General features: G+C 48.0%; 1 protein-coding gene across 4 annotated transcripts in view; it reads right to left on the bottom strand.

The window, feature by feature from the left end:
* Nucleotides 1–5,222, bottom strand: part of SLC43A2 (solute carrier family 43 member 2) — a 59,280-nt gene extending 54,058 nt beyond the window's left edge. For 2 of the 4 annotated variants that reach the window (XM_075013437.1, XM_075013434.1), the window contains exons 1-2: nt 5,187–5,206; nt 2,753–2,958 (exon numbers count right to left, since the gene is read on the bottom strand). In XM_075013437.1, coding sequence (XP_074869538.1) covers nt 2,753–2,912 — 160 coding nt within the window. In that variant the 5' untranslated portion in view covers nt 2,913–2,958; nt 5,187–5,206. Of the gene's footprint in view, nt 1–2,752; nt 2,959–4,576; nt 4,610–5,176 lie in introns of those variants that run through there. The other 2 variants (XM_075013435.1, XM_075013436.1) reach the window with 2 other exon arrangements.
* Between the last annotated feature and the right edge of the window lie 16,045 nt (nt 5,223–21,267).

The following is a 21,267-nucleotide window of genomic DNA, read 5'->3' on the forward strand; positions in this document are numbered from 1 at the left end:
TTACCTCTTTTACCCAGTAACGGCCCCACATTTTCCCTGATAGCCCTCTTATTAACATGCTTGTAGAAACCCTTCTTGTTACTCTTCACATCCCTTACCAGCTGCAGTTCCAATTGTGCTTTCGCTTTCCTGATTACTCCCCGGCATTCTCCAGCCGTATGTTTATAGTCCTCCTTAGTCAACTGTCCATGTTTCCACTTCTTATATACACCCTTTTTAAGTTTAAGTTGACCAAGGATTTCTCTGTTAAGCCAAGCTGGTTACCTACCATATTTGCATTTCTTACTATGCAGGTCACTGCAACTGGGAGAGAAGAGGAGATGGCCTGGGAGAGCAGCCCGACAAGTTTGACAGAACTAGAGAGGCTCTCAGAAATGCTGGGCAGGATTTGGACAAAGCTGGGATGTGTAAGTAACAGAGGGGGAGTCAAAGATGGGCCCTTTCACTTTTCCCCCCCACTCTTGCTCATGTGCTGCACTCCACTGGTTCTGCCTTCCTCAGACTCCTTTTCTCTCCTTCCACACACTTCTCCCCTACACCAAGAACATCCCCTCCGTTCTGTCACACTGTCTCCATGCCCACCTCTTCCTATCAACTTTAATCAATAGCCTATCAGGTCTTGTCGTCAGACTTCACTTTGAAAGATCCCCAAGACCCCAGCTCAAGAGGCAAGGCTGAGGAAAGACGCTACAGGAATACTAAGGTGTCTCAGATGCGGACACCTGGGACTTTACTTGTAACCACTGTGTCCTGAGCTGTAAATGGGAACTGGTTTGTGGCTATTTTGCCCCCTCCCGCTTTCCTGATGCTGCTAGATGCCCTGGCTTGCTGGAGGGGTTGGGTTCTGCACTCTCCTGGCAGTATTTCCTTCACTTTATGTCCAGGCACAGAATGAATGTGTTACGTAAAACACTACTGAGACCATGTGTGACACACAGATGATATGCGACACATCACTTCCATATTGGTTCACATAAAATACATTTTGCACATGGATGACCTGTGGCAGGGGTGGGGTTTCACTTCCTCCTCCATGACCCCTGCTGCCACCCCTAGACACCACATCCTGGACTTCATGTCATCAGGTTTGCCTTCAGTGCATGGGGGGGGCTTTGGCTGGGCATGTAGGCTCTGGGGAGGGGTTGGGATTCAGATATTTGGGGTGCAGAAGGGGCTCCAGGCCAAGACCAATAGGTTTGGAGTGTAGCAGCAGGCTCAGGCACAAGATAAGGGTGAGGGTCTGGGATCTGGGTGGGAGTTATGGCGCAGGATGGGGCTCAGGGTTAGAGTGTGGAGTCTAGGAGGGAGCTGGGAAGGATGGTGGATGGTGATCAGGGCCAGGGAAGGAGAACAAAGGTGCAGGGCACTTACCCATTTGATGGGCCGGGGGTGTGAAACAGGTGGCTCCTCCATGCTGCCCAGTACTCACCTGCAGTCACCACCTCCTGCAACTCCTATTGGCTGCAATTCACAGCCAATAAGAGCTGCAGGGACAGAGCTTCTTGAAGTTTGCTGGGAAGCAACTACAGCTAGAGAGAGGAAGGAACAGCAGCATATGGAGTTGCCTTCCCCAGGCCCAGAAAGGGCTGGTCCAGAACACAGGGGCTTGATGGGCTGTAGCTCTTAAAGCCCATTTCTCAATCCAGCCCCTTGGGCTGGAGGAGCAAACATTTCCCCCAGCCACAGCAAGCTATGTGCAGCAGCCCTGAGCCCCTGAAAGGGGCTTATAATTAGGTAGTGTATGGCTGCACCAGTTGGAAGGAACCTTGCCTCCTGGAGACACCCGGCGCACAAAGCTGAAGGAGCAGGCAGCTACTGGGTTTCCTACCTTGCTAGAGAGGGTGGGGCTCAGTTTTTGGACTTCAGCCCTGTGTGGCACAACAAAACGCTCTGTCCACAGGGCTTAAAGTGCCATTCCCATGGCTTTTGGATCCATCCCCTGGCTGCAAGGCTTCAGGCTCCAGCCCTTCATTGCCTCCCACAAACCCATACCCAGGGCTTGATCTGTCCCCAAGTTTGTCAGGGCTGTTGGTCTGCTGTGAAGAGTGATATCTGTATGGTTGTTATTCTCACTTTTCACAACAGGAGTTGCAATGATTTGGAGGTATGTAGGTGTTTTTCCTAAAACTGATTAAGTATTTTAGAAATAGCAAGCAGTCTTGTAGCACCTTAAAGACTAACAAATATATTAGATTATGAGCTTCTGTTGGTAAAACCCATTTCTTCAGATTAATCTGATGAATTAATTAATCTGAAGAAGTGGGCCTTACCCAAGCAAGCTCATGACATTATAAATTTGTTAGTCTTTAAGGTGTTAAAAGGACTGCTTGTTATTTGCGAAGCTACAGCCTAGCATGGCTACCCCTCCGAGACTAAATATTTTAGGAAAGCGCGTGAGAGTGGCCACGAGCAAGAGCTGGTGATCATAACCTGAAGCCACCAAAAATTTTCTTCTGAGACTCCTTGATCTACCAAGGTCCTATCTTCAGGCTCTGCAAAGCACATGACAACCCAACAACGTTCTATATGAATGATAGGTCACTGAGTCGCCAAGGAAATCTAGGGCAGGAGAATGCATTCCTCCAAGTCTGGTCAGCGCATCCACCCTCATCACATAGCTGCTCTTCACAGCAGCGCATACACGCTGCAAACTGCTTTGCCATGTTCCAGCCTTGACATATCTCACAGACAAAACCCTAGAACAACAAACTTATACAAATTCACGTGACCAGCCCATAGGCTTCTTCCTTACCTGGCTCATGACACAGGTAGGAGTAAAACCCTTCAGATTTCAGCATGATGAGCAGCGAGGCCCAGCCCAGCAGAACAGCAGAGAAGAGAAGATTCTCTACAACAGCTGTGCATGCCATCCACCAGCGTCGCCGATGGGCAGTAGCAAGTGTGGGAGCCATTGCAACACGTGAGGCCTTCTTCCTCTAGTAGCTAGACCTGTAGCAACTGGAAAATGGGACTTGGTTAAGTTCATTCCTATGTGCCAGTATTTCTAGAATTAGATTTTGTGGTTGCCACATGAAACTTAATTCAAATACAGATATATGTTCTAACAGAAGTACTAAACTATACACTAAATAGAAGCCAGGGGGTGGAAAACTAACTTCTGTGCAATGAAAATCCAGAGTCAAGGTCAAGCAGCCCAGAAGTGAAGAGAGAGCACACGCACCTACTCTGGCCCTCTGCTACATATACTGCACTCCAAATGAGTGCTCAGCACTTCTGTTCTACCGGCTGAACAGCAGGTATGAAAGAACACCGGGGTGAAACCAAAGCATGTGATGTCTCCCACTGCCTACTCAGGGCCCAGCTTTATGGCAACCCCAGTGTCCTGCCTGCAACCTGCAGGGAGATGGAGACTGAGGACAAGGCAGACTTCCTTTTTAAGAAGGCTCCAGTAGGAAATACAGCAGCTTGCAGAAGGGAGCATCATCCAACATGTCAGTCTATCTGCAGCACTGAAGGCAAGAGAAGTTTGGGCCCGTCTGGTGCTAATCTGGATCTCTATGCCCATAGAGTATGAGCCAGTCTTGTTAATCATTTTGGGTCCATCAAGCTCACACCAATGATGGAATGTGGATCAGCACTGAAAAACAACTGTGAAAGTGAAGTTTTAGAAGTGGCCACTGATTTCGGCTGCCCTATTTGAGACCTCCTGGGCCTAGTTTTCAAGGACTCCGAGACTCCCACTGCCGTGGTCATTTTGGAAAATTTGGAAAACTGTTTTTGGTTCTCTGTGCCTTAAATATTGAGACTGTTCTGGTATGGCTCTGGTCTGAAGAAGTGGATCTGTCCCACGAAAGCTCATCACCTAATAAACTATTTTGCTAGTCTTTAAAGTGCTACTTGACTGCTTTTTGTTTTGATAGGAGGTGAAAGATTTTGCTGGTTTGGGAGCCCCCCCATTGCAGACAGCTGTAAGCTGTCCAAGAACTGCTTAGATAAGAGCCTCCCAGCCACAACTTGCCTCTGGCACTGAACCCCAACCCCCTCCCAGACGCTGCAACCCCTCTGACTCCTCTCCCCTAAGCCACAAGCCTCTCCTGCACCATACCCAGACCCCACACTCCAATATGCTGCCCCAGGTCACAACCCCCTTCTTTATCCAGATGCCCTCTCAGACCCCACACCTTATCCTGCCCCAGCAGGGCTGACAACTACTGTGGGCCCAGGAGCACAGTGTGGGGAGGCCCTGCTCCACACCCTGAAGAGATGAAACCTTGGGTGGAGGGTGCATGACTGAAACATTGGGCCTCAGAGCAACTGCTCCCCTTGTCTGTGGAGCTGCCTGCATCCCAGTCCCTTACCCCAAGTTCCCTTCTGCACCCAACTTCCATCCCAGACCCTACACCCCCTCTGTACAAAAGTGTGGCCTTTGACCACTCACCAAAATTTTGGAATGGCCCCCTATCAAAAAATTATTGCCCATCCCAGGTTACTGGATTCTGAACAAAGTGAGCCCACAAGGTCCCTTCCTCCTGGCTCAGCACCCAGCACCAAGGATCTGATCCCATTTACCAAGTGGAAGGTTGGGCTAGGGGCTTGTAGTAGGACAAGGACTCACCCCTAATGCTGCAAAGGAGAGGAAAGCAGAGTCCGAACCCCTGGCTGACCCCTTGTGCACATTCCTACTCTGAGAACCCCAGTGTCCCCCTGCCCGAGGTGCGGTGCAGTCCTGCCCAGTCCACGGCACCCTTCACCCCACACAGCCACTGCGGGCAACAGCCAAGCCCAGAGAACAGAGCACAGCCCTGCAGAGAGGGGCAGCCAGGCCAGCCCCAGAATGTGCAGAGCCTGACCCCAGCCCTGGGGATCCCAGGCTGGGAACCTGAGCTCCCCGGCTGCCCCCCACAGACCCCAACAGGCGCCAAAACATGGCCCCAGCCTCACCGCTCCCCTGTGCCCCCCACTGCCCTCCCCAGGACAGCCCCGAGCCCCCCCCCGCGCCCCCACTACCCTCCCTGGGAGAGCCCCAACCCCCTCTCCCCTCCCTGCGAGGCGCCCCGATCCCCCCTTGTGCCCCCCCGCCCCCCCACGGAGCGCCCCTCACCCCCACTGCCCTCCCCGGGAGAGCCCCGACCCCCCCTTGTGCCCCCACTGCCTTCCCCGGGAAAGCCCCGACCCCCACTGCCCTCCCCGCGGAGCGCCCCTCACCTCAGCTCACCTCAGCTCACCTCAGCTCAGCTCAGCTCGCGCTCTCCCTCCCTCACGCTGAATCTCGCCCGCGCCGGTTCCACCCGGTGTTTTTTATTCCGCTCCTTAGAGAAAACTGCAGCAGCCTCTGATTGGCTGAGAAGGGGCTGGAAACAGGCGGGGGCCAATCAGCGCCAGCGTGATACTGCTGGGGCGGAGCCGCGTCGTCTGTGAGACCCCGGAGCCGGGCCGGGCAGATCAGCGCTCCCGGCCCCGCCCCCCCAGCGCTCCCGGCCCGGCCCGGCCCGCCCCGCCCCCCGCTCCTGTGAGGCTCCCAACTCTACGTTAGCTGCCAATAATGGGCCGCATCCCCCCGCCTGAAGTGACCTTGTCAGCGCTGGTCGCCCCTGGACTGGCCCTGGCCCGCCCTGCTTTTCGGGAGGCTGAATGCAGCCCCTCTCGGGAGCCCCCGCACCCCTCCGACGAAGCGGGTCTTTGCCCACCACAGCGCCTGCTCCAAAGTATCCGTTGGTCTGTAAGGTGCCGCAGGACTGCTTGTTTTTGGAGAGACAGACTGACTCAGCTACCCCTCGGGCACTTGTCACCAGCGTGCTGCCTGGGGAGCTCCCCGAGGTGCCCCACCTGCCCCGTGAACGGATGGAGGTACGTCTCTCTCACAGAGCAGAAGGGAGCCTTAGAAGTCATGGAGCCCTGTCCCCTGCCCTCACAGCAGGGCCTGTCACCAGCCCTCACAGTGTTTTTTTTTTTTTTAATGCACTGGTCCCAGAGCCCTAAACAGCCCCCTCAAGGGCTGAGCTCACAATCCTGCATTAGCAGACTAATGCTCAAACCACTGAGCTATCTCTCCCTTGCTAAGTCTAACCTGCTCTAGACCCTTGAAAGGGCACCTCAGGAACTGAGCCTGCAATCCTTGGTTTATAAGGCCAGTTCTCTAACTGCTGACCTATCCCTTCCCCACGCCACACTGAATCACAAAAATGCCAATACTAGTTCATTGCTGTCTTCTGTAGTCTTTTCCTTCCCTCCCTGAGTCACTGATGGCAAACCCCTTTCCTCTCTGCAGAACAGCCACACTGGATCAGCCCAAAGGGCCATCTAACCCGTGTCCTGTCTTTCAACAGTGGCCAGTGCTAGGTACCCACAGAGGGAATGAACAGGCAACCATCAACCAATCCATCCACTATCACCAGTCCCAGCATCTGACACAGAGGCTAGGGCCACCACTCCAGCCATCATGGGTAATAGCTGTTGATGACCCTATCTTCCATTAATTTATCTATTCTGAACATTGTTATAGTCTTGGACTTCACTACAGCCTCCAGCAAAGAGTTCCACAGGTTGACTGTGTGTTGTATGAAGAAAAACTTCCTTTTTTTTGTTTTAAACCTGCAACTCGCTAATTTAATTTGGTGCTCCTAGTCTTTGTGTTATGGGACAGAGTAAATCTCTTCTTTATTCACTTTTTCCACAAAAGTCATGATTCTATATATAGACCTCTAGCATATCCTTCCTCCTTTAATTGTCTCTTTTCCAAGCTGAAAAGTCCCAGTCTTATTCATCTCTCCTCATATGTCAACAGTTCTATACAACTTATCAATTTTATTGCTCTTTTCTGAACATTTTCCAATGCCAAGATACCTTTTTTGAGATGAGGCAACCACATCTGCATGCAGTATTCAAGATGTGAGAATACTTATATAAAGGCAATAAGATACTCTCTCTCTTATTCTCTATCCCTTTCTTAATGATTCCTCACATTCTGTTTGCATTGTGATAGCTGCTACACAGTGAGTGGATGTTTTCAGAGAACTATCCACAATGACTCCAAGAGCTCTCAGGTGGTAACAGCTAATTTAGTCCCCATCATTTCATACGTATAGCTGGGATCGTGTTTTCCCATATGCATTACTTTGCATTAATAGGTTGTCAGAAGTGGTCTTTTCAGCCAGGAAGGAGCCAAGCTGGAGATAACAAGTGAGTGGGGCCCTACAGGACTGTGTGATGGGAAGCCTGGGACTGGAACAGGGTGCAGCAGATCAGGCTTGAAAAGAATTGGTGACGTGTAGGGAAAGCTTTTCCAGCTCCCCATCATGTTATGTCCAGTCCCTTCACATCGGAAGTATGATCATTCTGAAAGAGGAAGGTTGTGGCAGGGGTGCTGGAACAACTGTTATAGTGGAGGTGCTGAGAGACATTTAATCAAACTGCAAACCTTGTATGTGATGGAAACCTCTTCAATCTATTTCAATCAAATTTGGTACATTAACACATGGTTTAAATCGTGATGGGAACTTTCTGAGTCAGTATAGGGACTTGTCTGCATACTTGGCTCAATCTAATTCTTGACCTTTCCCCCCACCCCTCCACTCTCTGATTTGTTCACCTTGATTATCTTTTTCTGATTTGTCCTCCTTGCTTACTGTTTTTGGTTCTCTGTGCCTTAAATATTGAGTCTGTTCTGGTCTGGCTATGGTCTGAAGAAGTGGGTCTGTCCCACGAACGCTCACCTAATAAACCATTTTGCTAGTATTTAAAGTGCTACTTGACTGCTTTTTGTTTCTTCAATCTAGAGCATGGTTTCCCAAACTGGGGGGCATGAAGAAATTCTGGGGTGGGGGCTGAGGCAACCCAGCCCCCCCCATAACTCCCCCCCACCCTTTGCTTCCAGCTTTTAGCCCCTGCCATTTTACATGGGTGACCTGGCACAGCCGCTATAAAAAGCAGGCAGCTGGCAAAGACCCACCTGAAGAGGTGAGTGAGTGTGAGTTGCGGAGGAGAGGAGGGGAATGGAGATGCCTGGCTCAGGTAAGGGGGATGGGGTAAGAGCAGGGGGCTGGTCGTGCCTGGTTTTGTGGGAGGGGAAGGGCTCAGGTGGGTGGCTCAATGGCCTTGTGGAGCTCAGGCAGCCAGCTGGCTTGCAGGACCCAGGGGGCTTGGGTGTCTGGCCCCAGCATTGCAGGGCCCAGGCTGGTGACCAAGTGGCTGGTCCCAGCAGCATGGGACTCAGGTGGGTGGCTGGCCCCAGCAACATGGGGCTCAGGCGGCTTGGGCTGACAGCCGGGTGTCTGGCCTGGGGAGCGTGGGGCTGGGGCTTGGACAGCTCAGGCAGCTAGCCCCAGCAGCCGTTGAGCAAGTGGCTAGCATGAGCAGTTCTGGCGGCTGGCACACAGCTCAGTGGGCTGGCATACAACTCAGTCAGCTGGCCAGCTGGGGCTGCACCAGGCACCTGCAAGTGGCCAAGAAAAACTATTTGTGCTTATTTTTTATTTAAAATAACATTTGTATATCATTTTTGTGTTTATTTTAAATTACAAATGGAGTCTTTTGTTAAAGGGGGGGTTGGGTGATGGTAAAGAAGAGGCAGGGGAGTGAGGGTTTCTCAAAAATCAAAAGGTGGGGCATGATGCTGAAAAGTTTGGGAACCACTGATCTAGGGTGTGCTGCATGACACAACCCCCTACATCCATAGTTCCAGCACGTCTGGGATGGGGGAATTAAATAAGAAGTCTTGAGAGCGACAGACTTGAAACTTGCCTGTGATTTGGGCACTTAAAGTGATAAGGGAGAACCAAATGTATCTGCTGGTTTGCTGCTCCATCACCTAGTTTTGTGAGATCCTTTCGAAGCTCTTCACAGTCTGTTTTGTTCTTAACTATCTTGAGCAGTTTAGTATCATCTGCAAATTTCACCACCTTGCTGTTTATCCCCTTTTCCAGATCATTTAGAAATAGATTGAATAGAATTGGTCCCAGTACGGACCCCTGCAGGCCACCCCTAGTTACCACTCTCCAGTCTGAAAACCAACTACTCCTACCCTTTGAGTCCTAGTCTTAACCAGCTATCAGTCTATGAGAGGTCCTTCCTTCTTATCCCATGACAATTTACTTTACTTAAGAGCCTCTGGTGAGAGATCTTGTCAATGACTTTCTGGAAATTTAAGTACATTATATGCATTGGATCCCCCTTGTCCACATGCTTGTTGACTCATTCAGAGAATTCTAGTAGATTGGTGAGGAATTATATCCTTTTACAGAAACCATGTTTACCTTTCCCCAACAAATTATGCTGATCTATGCATCTGACAAATCTGTTCTTTACTAGACTGGTCTGTTCTGGTAAGGCTATGATCTGAAGAAGTGGGTCTGTCCCATGAAAGCTCATCACCTAATAAATTATTTTGTTAGTCTTTAAAGTACTATATGACTGCCTTTTTGTTTTGATAGAATACAGACTAACCCAGCTCTCTCTCTCTCTCATTGTTCTTTACTAATATAGTGTCAACCAGTTTACCCAGTACTGAAGTTAGACCTACTGGCCTGTAATTATTAGAGCCTCTGACCTGCCCTCCCATTCCTTGCTCCACCTCCTCCCACTGCTTCTGGTGTGTATGGGGCAGACCTCCCCAGTGATAGAGGGCATATACATGTCACAGTGCCAGACAGAATTATAGGACTGTATTACTTCACCTTCCTTTGTTTACTTAAGGGATTCATCATCATGAAAATAAAGATTGTACAACTCCAAAAAGTCTTTGTTCAATGCTAGACTTGTTGCCATTGCCATGTACATCAGAATTTCCAAGTCTACAATAATTCTTATACTAGTGTTGCACGCCGGAAGTAAATTCAATTAACACTCGGACACGGACTCCAGCTCAGATAGCCTTTATTACTTACGCATGCGTAGGGCAACTCACGGGAATACTTTCCAAAGCGTGAGCGCCCCGAGCGGAAATCGCACAAAGCTTAAATAGACTCTTTATGTTGCACAAATTCATACTTAGTTCACATGATTGGTCGTATAGTCTTGTTGGACCTCTGTGAGTGGCTTATTTTCTTTAGCATTTTGTTGCATACCACTATCTGCTTGCGTAAGCAGCCATCTGTTTATCAGCAGCTAGCTTGCGGTTGCATATTTGTCACATACGCCACAAATTTCAAAGCTTATGTGTCAAGTATAAGCCGAGCATGCCTCACTAGTAAGCCTGCTCTTGGAGCAAGAATCTGCCAAACTTCAGGGTTAATTGGGGGTAATTAAAACATAATCAATAGATCAGGCAACAGCCCCCTCTGACCTCACCTAAGCCGTGTCTACACGTGCACACTACTTCGAAGTAGCGGCACTAACTTCGAAATAGCGCCCGTCACGGCTACACGTGTTGGGCACTATTTCGATGTTAACATCGACGTTAGGCGGCGAGACGTCGAAGCCGCTAACCCCATGAGGGGATGGGAATAGCGCCCTACTTCGAAGTTGAACATCGAAGTAGGGCACGTGTAGACGATCCGCGTCCCGCAACATCGAAATAGCGGGGTCCGCCATGGTGGCCATCAGCTGAGGGGTTGAGAGGCGCGCTCTCTCCAGCCCCTGTGGGGCTCTATGGTCACTGTGTGCAGCAGCCCTTAGCCCAGGGCTTCTGGCTGCTGCTGCGGCAGCTGGGGATCCGTGCTGCATGCACAGGGTCTGCAACCAGTTGTCGGCTCTGTGGATCTTGTGTTGTTTAGTGCAACTGTGTCTGGGAGGGGCCCTTTAAGGGAGCGGCTTGCTGTTGAGTCCGCCCTGTGACCCTGTCTGCAGCTGTGCCTGGCACCCTTATTTCGATGTGTGCTACTTTGGCATGTAGACGTTCCCTCACAGTGCCTATTTCGATGTGGTGCTGCGCAACGTCGATGTTGAACGTCGACGCTGCCAGCCCTGGAGGACGTGTAGACGTTATTCATCGAAATAGCCTATTTCGATGTTGCTACATCGAAATAAGCTACTTCGATGTAGGCTTCACGTGTAGACGTAGCTCTAATGTCTTTCAATCTTTTTAAATTGAAGTGCTCAAACTGAAGTCATTTTTTTCAACTTCAGGGCTGTCAAGTGAGCTAGTCAGATCCCAGTGTTTTGCTCCCATTGCTACGGTCACAGATAACCTGCAGACCAGAAGGTTGAGCTCTTATTTACTTGGTCAGTGGAAATAACCTTACACCTTCTCAGTGGCCCCACTGTCCCTATTCTGTATGAGGTGTGGGATTTCATACCAGTCCTACATAAGCATGCTACAGTTGTTGTTCCTAGGTTACTGATTTGGAGCCATTTCTGTACTGTATCATATTTATTCAGTATTTCAGCCCTGCCTTCTGGTGCACTTGTGCTATATAGCTTTGCGCCAGGATGAGCAAAGTGGTGGGGGCAGGACCCCTTGGGGGGCACGAAATTTCAAAAGGAGGGTACAGCATGATCAGCTGCTGGGTCTCAGGCTCATCCATCTCATTAAAAATGTTGAAATAGGTCACTGTTTTATGTACGCATATTCATATTTATATACTAATTAAAAAAGTGTTTACATTCTACATACTTAATTTTCTTACATGTGCTGAGAGGGTTTTTTCATATGAACAAACAAAATTTCGGTCAGTTTTGATTACATTACACCGGTGAGGGTGGAAGACGGTCCTGCTAATTGCAGGGGTGAAAAGTGAGGCCAGACATAAAAAGTTTGCTCACCCCAGCTTTGGATATAGCACCAGGGCGATGGCCCAGTGCAGAGAGAAGGATCCTAAAAGGGGTGGGAGAGAGCCAGCAGCATCATACAGGGTTGCAATCTGAATCCAGAGATTCAGCCTATGTTGTAAACAACCATGCTGAAAACAAGATATAGAAAAGTGTCAGTGGCAGCAGATTTGAAGTGCAGGAAAGGCCCATGGGGAGGGGCAGGGCAGAGCAGAGCAGAGCCCTGTTAGAACCGGTTTGGGGAATGAGTCGTGCATGAGCTGATATGGTGACAGAGGCATAGCCATGTTAGCCTGTAAAGGACTCAGCTGCTACACTTGCTGGTGCTCATCAGCTGAGCCTGGCGCCTGCTCACAGAACATTGCCCAGGGACACGCAGAGATTGCATTTCTGCAGCTGTGTGCGACATGCAGGGTGTAAACATGGCTGTCACTCCATAAGGATTTCCACAGCATACTGCACTTTCCTGCACCCTCTCCAGGTCATCTCCCTGCATGGTAGGACACTGAACTGGCCATTTACATCAAACGTTCTGTAGAGTATCTGCAGACTTCCCAAGCCTCCCTCATGCAGTGCGAGAATCTCAGTGGCGACTGGTTTTAAGGCAGTTTCTGAAATCTCTGCTTAATAACATGCATTGTTAGCAGGAAAAGTGATTAGCACTGATGCCTCTTGGGGCTCCCCTTACCCCTCCTTTTTTTCCACATCCTCAGTGACTTCAGCTTCCATGTTATTGTATGAGATCCCTTAGCTCAGGATTTCTCAAACTTTATTATGCCACAACCCTATTCTGACTACATGACCCCAGAAGCAAGAGGGGAGAGCAAAGCCTTTGTCTGCGTAAGGCCTTCAGCTGCAGGCACGAGGCCTGTAACCTGAGCTCCGTTACCCAGAGCTACAGTGTTTGGGTTTTGGTTTTGCTCCTGCACAGTGCAGCTCCAGTTTCATCCTTGGCCCCAAGCCCCAGCAAATTTAAGCCAGCTCTGGTGACTCCATTAAAATGGGGTCATGACCCACTTTTGGGTCCCAACCCACAGTTTGAGAACTGCTGCCTTCATGCACTATGCCTTGTTCTTCTTTTGACATTTGACTACCCCTTGTTCAACCCTCTCACATCAATGAGCATTCTCTTGACTTGGTCCTTACCAGGCACACACTGATCTCTGTGCTGAGATCATCATCTCTGGTCACCTGGTCTTTCTCAGCAGTGCTCCATCTTTGTTCACCCAGCTTTTCTGCGAGTGCCAGTGCACATCACTAGGGTCTTCTGTGCTCACAGCCCTCTCCTCTCTCCCACTGACATGGTTGATTATTTTTTCAGACCTTTATTTTTCTTCATCCACATAATTTGTGGCCCTCTATTCCACCCTGACAGCCCCCAGCACTGGCTCACACAACACTGGCTTCCTCTGCTCCTGTTCTCACTGTGGAGCGTCCCCTAACAGAAACCCTGCCATCAGGCTGACTTTCTCCCTTTCAAATCAATTCTCTGCCATCTTCCTTCCTAAACAACTCTGTTTCTCCCAAGGGTTGCCAATTCTCCTTACTGGATGGACTGTACACCATTTGCTGCAATGGCATCTGGTCCATCTAAGATGGCAACCCTGCTTCTCCAACTTAAATGGCCCCCATACTAACAAATGCAGAAACCCTTCCACCACCTCTGACTCACACGAGGGCTCCTCTTCTACTGCCTTCACTTTTCTCTCCTCACATCTTACCAATTTTTTTCCAGAATAGCTGGCAAAAGATGACATATCCTTCACCCTCCCCCCATTTCAACAACTTCTGCTTCCTTCTCCCATCACAGGCATGTTTCTCATCTTCTCTCCTCCTCTGACGCCTGGTACTTGCCCTAGTGACTCCACTCCAAACCGTTTCCTGTTCTATTTTGCGTCTACTCCTCTGGTTCTCTCCCTTCACAAATGTTCTTTAGTTTATCCTGTCTTTAGAAAGCCTCCTCGGCCTGCCACTATCTGCCTCACCAACTACCAGCCCTTCTCCTGGTCTTCTCTAAGCTCACTGAACACACTGTCTACAATCACTGCCCAGAGAGCTCACTCTCCAATTTCATCCTAGACCTTCTCCAGTCTGGCTTCTGCCTCTTGTGTGCCACTGACCCTACTCTTGCCAAAATCTCTAATGACCTCTTCCTAGTTAATACTGCACACAAGTCGGATATCAGAAATGGCAATGTACAAAAGCCTGGAGGAGAATACTTCAATCTCCCAGGACACACAGTAACAGATTTAAAAGTAGCTATCCTACAGCAAAAAAATTTTAAAACCAGACTCCAAAGAGAAACTGCTGAGCTGCATTTCATCTGCAAATTTGACACCCTCAGCTCAGGATTAAACAATGACTGTGAATGGCTAGCTAAATTCAAAAGCAGTTTCTCCTCTCTTGGTGTTCACACCCCCAGATCAACTGCTGGTAGTAGGCCTCACCCTCCCTGACTGAGTTAACCTCATTGTCTCCAGCCTTGCTCTGGCCTGCCTATTTATACCTGCCTCTGCAAATTTCCACTACCTGCATCTGATGAAGTGGGTCTTTGCCCACGAAAGCTTATGCTCATACATTTCTGTTAGTCTCATATATTTCTGTTAGTCTATAAGTTGCCATGGGACCCCTCATTGCTTCTTTCGAAAGAGGCATGCAGCTGAGGTAAATAAAAATGCAAATGAGGTAAAATTTGCATATTGGCATCTCATTTGCATATCTAATTTTGAAAGAGCCTCTTTTGAAAGAAGAGAGCCAGTGTAGACGCTGCTCTTTCGAAAGTAAACCCATCTTGGAAAGAATCCTTCTTCTCTTTATTTAATGGTAAGAAGGATTCTTTCAAAGATGGGTTTACTTTCGAAAGAGCAGCGTCTACACTGGCTTTCTTCTTTCAAAAGAAGCCATTTTGAAATTAGAATATGCAAATTAGGTGCCAAATATGCAAATTTCTACTTCCTTTGCATTTTCAATTTACCTCATTTGCATGCCTCTTTCAAAAGAGGAATGCAAATTTAGACACACCCCTGGTTTCTGATAGAACAGGTAGTGCTTTCTGAGGCCCATGTAACTATCTTTTCATTTATCCTCAATACATAATATTCAAATCTAAACTATTAATTTAGACTGTCAGAACCAGGCAACTTTAAGTGCTGAGATGCATTTCATGTTGGGAGAACTAAAATGTGGCCTATCCTTTCCTTCTGATCTCTGTTTGCAAAGCTGAAATTCTTTACCCCTGTGGAAGGGTGAAGGGTAGATTTCAAAGATAATGCTTTTATAAAGAATACCTCCAAGTTACATCACAGCTCTGTGTAATGAAACTTGTAGTGACAACCTGTAGGTCCTCTCTTAACTCAATCAATAGTAAAAGTCCTACTGGCTTTAAAAAAGTTCCCCCTCCACTGTTCACTAACGCTAGGTCCAATCCTGAACCCATTATGAAAACAGAGTTTAATTTAAAGTTTCATATTTTTAATGTCATCTTATGTTGGTTTACTTGTAACAGACAAAAAACACCTGATGATGTGTTTGTAAGATGATATCAGATTTTCCAGCCTGGGGACCTTCTTTTACCACCATCTAAATGGAAAACAGTAGCAGCCATTGGGCACTGACCTCTGAATTTCCTGCTGTGTTTGCTCCACCTGCTGGAAAAATTCCAGAGTAACACGATGAGATGGAGTTTCCTTCCAGGGTAGTTGTGGATGGATTGAATGGGTCTGCGCATTAGCATGTGTATGCAAGTGATATACTGAAAATGTATTTTCTATCATATTGTGAGAATCTGTTTCCCAGCACTAATTTCACCAGTACAAGCAACAGCATGAGTACTATGGCAAACAAGGTAAGTGCTTTTGTCCACTGGGACACCAACCCATGACCCAAAGCAAAGCTAGGTAAGGGTGTGGTGAGATGCCAAAGCCCTGTCTACACTAGCTTCTGCACTTGCCATTATCAGTGGAATTGCACCTCTGCTGATTTTTGCCACTGAATGTACAAGCTAAGAGACCAAACTATAAACTGAACTAACAGCATCAGGGCCCAACTTAACTCTGCTGTGCTATATGCAATCCACCACCACAGCTGTGCCACAAATTTCTGTACATAACTTTCCAACGATCCTTCATCCACCTGCCATCTGGGGGTGAGAAAGCAGTCAGGCCAACAATATGATGCGCTGGCCTATGGATTTATCATGTTTACAAAACTGTTGTCACTGTCCTGTAGCATCACAATCCCAGGCTAAAACTTGTGATGAAAACTACAACCCTTTGTTCACTCTCTCCCATAAACACATACAGATCAGCTGCCTCTAGTCTCAAGCCAGCTTAGTTTTCAGACATTCCAAAGATGGGCTCATTGTAGCAATTCTCTGAGATATGATCAGGAATAAAAAAATGGGTAATATCTTTAGTGAAACCAATGGTGGGGACAACAAACCCCTGTAAACATCCACACTTACACGATCAGCAGGAGTTATCTTGACTCACAAGAATGCTGCTATTTTTCTACTGTCTTTTTAATTTTCTAATTTTTTGCAGAGTTTATATCCAACCAGCCCTGTCCTCTCCCTATTCCACCTCCCCATCCACCCTTCTCTAGAAACTGCTTCATTTTTGTCAGTGACCTGTTTAAAATTCTTAAGTGGATTCTTCTCCTTTGTGCAGTTAGGCTCAGGGCCCAGAAAAAAATCAGCAGGGATGACCCATTCACCTTCAGTTTATTTTCTATAGGGACCTCTACCCAAACCGTGTATTGCTTGTCATTAGAATTTGTCTATGAGGAAGTCAGTGCACAATACATACCTGGGCTGTTTCTGTACTTGGGACATGCTGGCTGGGATTATATTCTCAATTAAGGCAAATAGGGCAGGTGTGTCTCTGCTGCTGTAGATCATTCTGGTGCTGACCCGATTTTCTCAGCCAGATCATCTTCCAGGCCCTATTGGCAGGTGCACTTTTGCAGGCAACTATTTGGATGTCTTTGAATCATGGACCAGCCCTGTCCTCATCAGTGGGTATTTGGCCTGAGAAGGGCCTGCATGACTTCGAAGGTGATGGGTGTGATGTGGGCAGTGCTAGTGGCTATGATGACTATTGCTCAGAAGCCACTGTCACTGATGGCAAGAAGAGAGCAGGAGGCTAATGCACTGAAATCAAGATCCCTGATGTTTTGTAACCAGTCTGAACACAGAAGAATCATTCAATTGAGCATGTTTTCCCACCGTGCCCATCACTGTAAAATCCAAGAGCCTGCAGAGCAGGAGATGACTCCACAGGAGGGTTAGCCTGAGAAAGCTGAGGCCCAAGATGTGACCCATCTTTGCTACTTTTGTATGTCTGAGTCTCTCACTCTAGGCTCCCTTCTCAAAATTATCACTGTAATGCCAACCAAATAAAACATCTCTCGACTGCTCCAAGAGCTGAGAGCACCAACACAGCTTTGTTTATCTGTGTATCTAATTGTCACTAATTGATTAGCACTAAAAAGGGTTAGGGTTGGTGGAATTTAGAGGACCAGAAGTACAATAATAAAAAGGACCCACATGAGGAACTAGTCCTGCGCATCATGGGTCCTAGGGTCATAAATCTCCTACATGCAGCATACAAGCACTGACACAATGCCATTAGAACTAGCCTTATAAAAAATAAATCAACATGGTTGTATCTCTGTGTATGGAAAGTGTGGGCTGACAACCCATCTATCTCCCCACCTCTGTGTGCTGTGGAAGCATGAGCCAGTGGAAACACAATATCTTTGTGTCCAGGCCTCTTACCTGGGAAACACCAGGCTTAGCAAATTAGATCCTTGAACACAGAACACATTCCTATTATGGCGAAGAGCTCATCAAGCTTGACAGCTGTCTGCTTGACAGGAAAGACAGTCTAATTGCTGGCAGCTATTCTGCACATGCAATAGGTCACATGCAATTAATTTCTACCATCAGAGTAAATGCTGTAATGCTGCTCAGTGGATCAAACTAACCCATTCTGATCAGAAAAACGTCTGTATACGGAGCTTATTTGGTTGCATTTCTGTATCTGTAATAAAATATTTAAAAAAAAAAGAAGCCAATAACATACCAAAAAGGTCACATGGGGCATGCACAAAGCGAGGATTCTACTGGAGTAACACTACAGCACTAAATTCCAGCTCCCGCAAACTGTGGCTACTATTCTTGTCAAGCAAACTTCAGGGCATGTAGCAAAGGTGCTTAAACAAACTACAGCTATTAGTCTGAAAACCAAGAAACACCTTGATACGAAATTCTCCTCTCTCACCAATGAGGAAATAATGGCTCCAAGGCACACAAGGACTCTCCTGCCTGGAGAAGTTCTACTAGAAGGAAAAAGAACTAAAAGCTCTGACCAAATCTCTTGTGCAAGCTTTGGCTACTTGAAAGCATTTTAACAAGTCCAAAAACAAAAATTCAATGTCTTTCAGATCACTGAGAGCAGCATAAGGATTAAAAAAGACAACTGAGAAGTCAGTCACACTGACACATTCCCAAGCTGTCCCTCCCCCACAGCTATTTTTACTGCTGTTATTGTCTCTGCATGTTCAGCTCTATACATGACATTCAAGAATTAAACAAGAAACTGAAACAATGCACAGGACAGCAAAGTTGAGTCACCCTTAAACTCTGAGGCTATTTTTGGTAACGTCTTTGTTTTTGTGGTACTGAGCTCATTTTAGTCTGTCTCATTGCACTTAAGAACTGTTTACATTCAGAGGCTTCTGCCTCACTCAGATTAACACAAAAGAAAAAAATTCACTTTGAAGAAATCAACCCAAATCCAGCTCAGTCCCATAAATGTTCTTTGGACTTGGCACCTTCAATTATGACCTATTTCAAGTATTTCTGAGAGGCCTAATACCACATCTTTCATTAGTCAGGTAATCAAGTGAACTGTTTTCACTTTGCTCTTAGCTCCCTTAGCACTGAGGGTTCTCAGCCCACTTCATCTTGTTTGTGGGCTGTTGAGTGCACAGGGCTGTCCTGTTCTCCCAATGGTGTTTGTGTTTGAGGCATGTGTTGACAGTGTATGGTTCAAAGTGATAATTAATAGAAATGACAATCCAATTAGATAAAAGTTAATGATTTCTCTCCCACTTCCCAGTTGGAACTTCTAATTTTAGGATTTTCTGCTGGTCCTGTCAGTGCCACTGAGTGAGCAAGAGAAACAGACAAAAAGCCTGACATACTTGTGGAGAGCAACTGAAGGTACTCAGAGAGGGAGATGTAGCTGCTGCTCTCAGCAGGTGTCCCTTGGGCTGTATGGGCGATGACCTTGGAGCACTCAGCACTATGAGTATCAGAGGGGTAGCTGGGTTAGTCTGTATCCACAAAAGCAATGAGAAGTCCTGTGGCACCTTACAGATATTTTGGAGCATAAGCTTTTGTTGGCAAAGACCCACTTTGTCATATCCATATGACACAAAGCGGGCCTTTGCCCATGAAAGGTTATGCTCCAAAATATGTTAGTCTATAAGGTGCCACAGGACTTCTCAGCATTATAGTCATTCTCACTGTTTGGCAAGTCCCCTGAATGGAAAGCCAAGCCACTGCTCCCTGCCTTCGGAAGTGTATGGATGGTAGGAGCTAGCAGTCTGTTATTTTCCTCCACCCGGCAGGGGAATAGGGTTGGCCTGGGAGCCGCAAAGTGCCCAAGTGCATGTGGGGCTAGAGGATGCAAGTCCCAAGCAGACAATTTTTTTGCTTGTGCATAAGGTCTGCTCTGGTCTTTGTGTTGCCAGCTGAGGTGTTGGGAGCGGGGCAGGGGGCACTGATCCCTCTCTGTCTCCTACCAAGAGCCGTGGGAGGCTGCAGGCAAAATCGTCCTTGCAGATTTGGGTCGAGAGCCAGGCAAAGATTGGAAGAGACTCCCTGTAACCAGGAGAGGTAAGAAGGCTGGTTTTGAGACATGGGTTCAAGCCTTAGCTCTGCCACAGATGCTCTATGTGACCTTAGTCAAGTCCTTTAGTTTCTGTGACCTGGTCTACACTTAAAAGTTAAACCAATATGGCGACAGTGGTCAGGGGATGTGAAAAATCCACAGTCCTGAATGCTGTATCTATGATGACGTTAATTCCCTGCAAAAAGGCAATCAGGTCAGTGGAAAAATGGTCCCATCAGTTTAGCTACTATCAAGCAGTGAAGTTCCTACAGTGATCAAAAAACACCACACATCACCATAAGCTTCTATGCTGTGACATTGCAGCAGCATGATGGTTAGAGCCCTGAAAATTCACTGCTTTATATCCAGGGGCATTTGGATATAAGAACATGGATATCAGCGGATCATTTTTGCAGGTATAGAAGCAGAAACAAAAATATCTAGAGTCCCGCAAATCCATGGTTATCCCCGGATGCAGCTGCAGGGCTCTAACAACAGTATCCTAACTGTGCTGCTTTAAGGCCTGTACTGTAGACATAGACTGAGCCTCAGATTCCCTGCTGTAGCCTGGGACTAAGGGCATTTTCCTAAGATGGGGCTGAGACGGTAAAATTCATTAGTTATTGTGAGGGCTGTGACACACTAGAGATGGGGCCCTGTGAAGGGTGGCTCACCCACAGCTGCCCTGAAAAGATTAACACAGAGAAGGGGATTAATTAACCCAGCAAGCCAAGGCTGAGGAGATTCAGGTGGCTAAGCAGCCCCTACCTGAAGACCAGCTGAGGAGGAACAAGCTGGGTTAGGCCTACACAGGCAAGCTACGTCTATATGTGAAGCCTACTTCGAAGTAGCCTATTTCGATGTGGAGACATCGAAATAGGCTATTTCGATGAATAACGTCTACCCATTCTCCACGGCTGGCAATGTCGATGTTCAACATCGACGTTGCGCAGCACCACATCAAAATAGGCGCTGCGAGGAACGTCTACACGCCAAAGTAGCACACATCGAAATAAGGGTGCCAGGCACAGCTGCTGACAGGGTCACAGGGTGGACTCAACAGCAAGCCGCTCCCTTAAAGGGCCCCTCCCAGACACACTTGCACTAAACAGCACAAGATCCACAGAGCCAACAACTGGTTGCAGACCCTGTGCATGCAGCACGGACCCCCAGCTGCAGCAGCAGCAGCCAGAAGCCCTGGGCTAAGGGCTGCTGCACACGGTGACCATAGATCCCCGCAGGGGCTGGAGAGAGAGCGTCTCTCAACCCCTCAGCTGATGGCCGCCATGGAGGACCCCGCAATTTCGATGTTGCGGGACACGCAATGACTACACGTTCCCTACTTTGACGTTGAACGTCGAAGTAGGGTGCTATTCCCATCCCCTCATGGGGTTAGCGACTTCGACGTCTCGCTGCCTAACGTCGATGTTAACATCGAAATAGCGCTCAACACGTGTAGCCGTGACGGGCGCTATTTCGAAGTTAGTGCTGCTACTTCGAAGTAGCGTGCATGTGTAGACACAGCTGCAGACAGTGGGCTATAGGGAAGGAGTCTGCAGTCGCTCCCTGGGGTAAGGAAGCTATGTCTGGGGCTATAGGAAAGTAACCTAGTTACTCACTGGGAGGGGGGAGTTTGGGCTGACAAACCCAGAGGTAGGCAAGACCGAGGGGAAATGCAGCAACGTGTGGAGTAGTCAGAGTTTGG

The sequence above is a fragment of the Carettochelys insculpta genome, chromosome 19 (genome assembly GCF_033958435.1).
Source record: "Carettochelys insculpta isolate YL-2023 chromosome 19, ASM3395843v1, whole genome shotgun sequence".
NCBI lineage: Eukaryota > Metazoa > Chordata > Testudines > Carettochelyidae > Carettochelys > Carettochelys insculpta.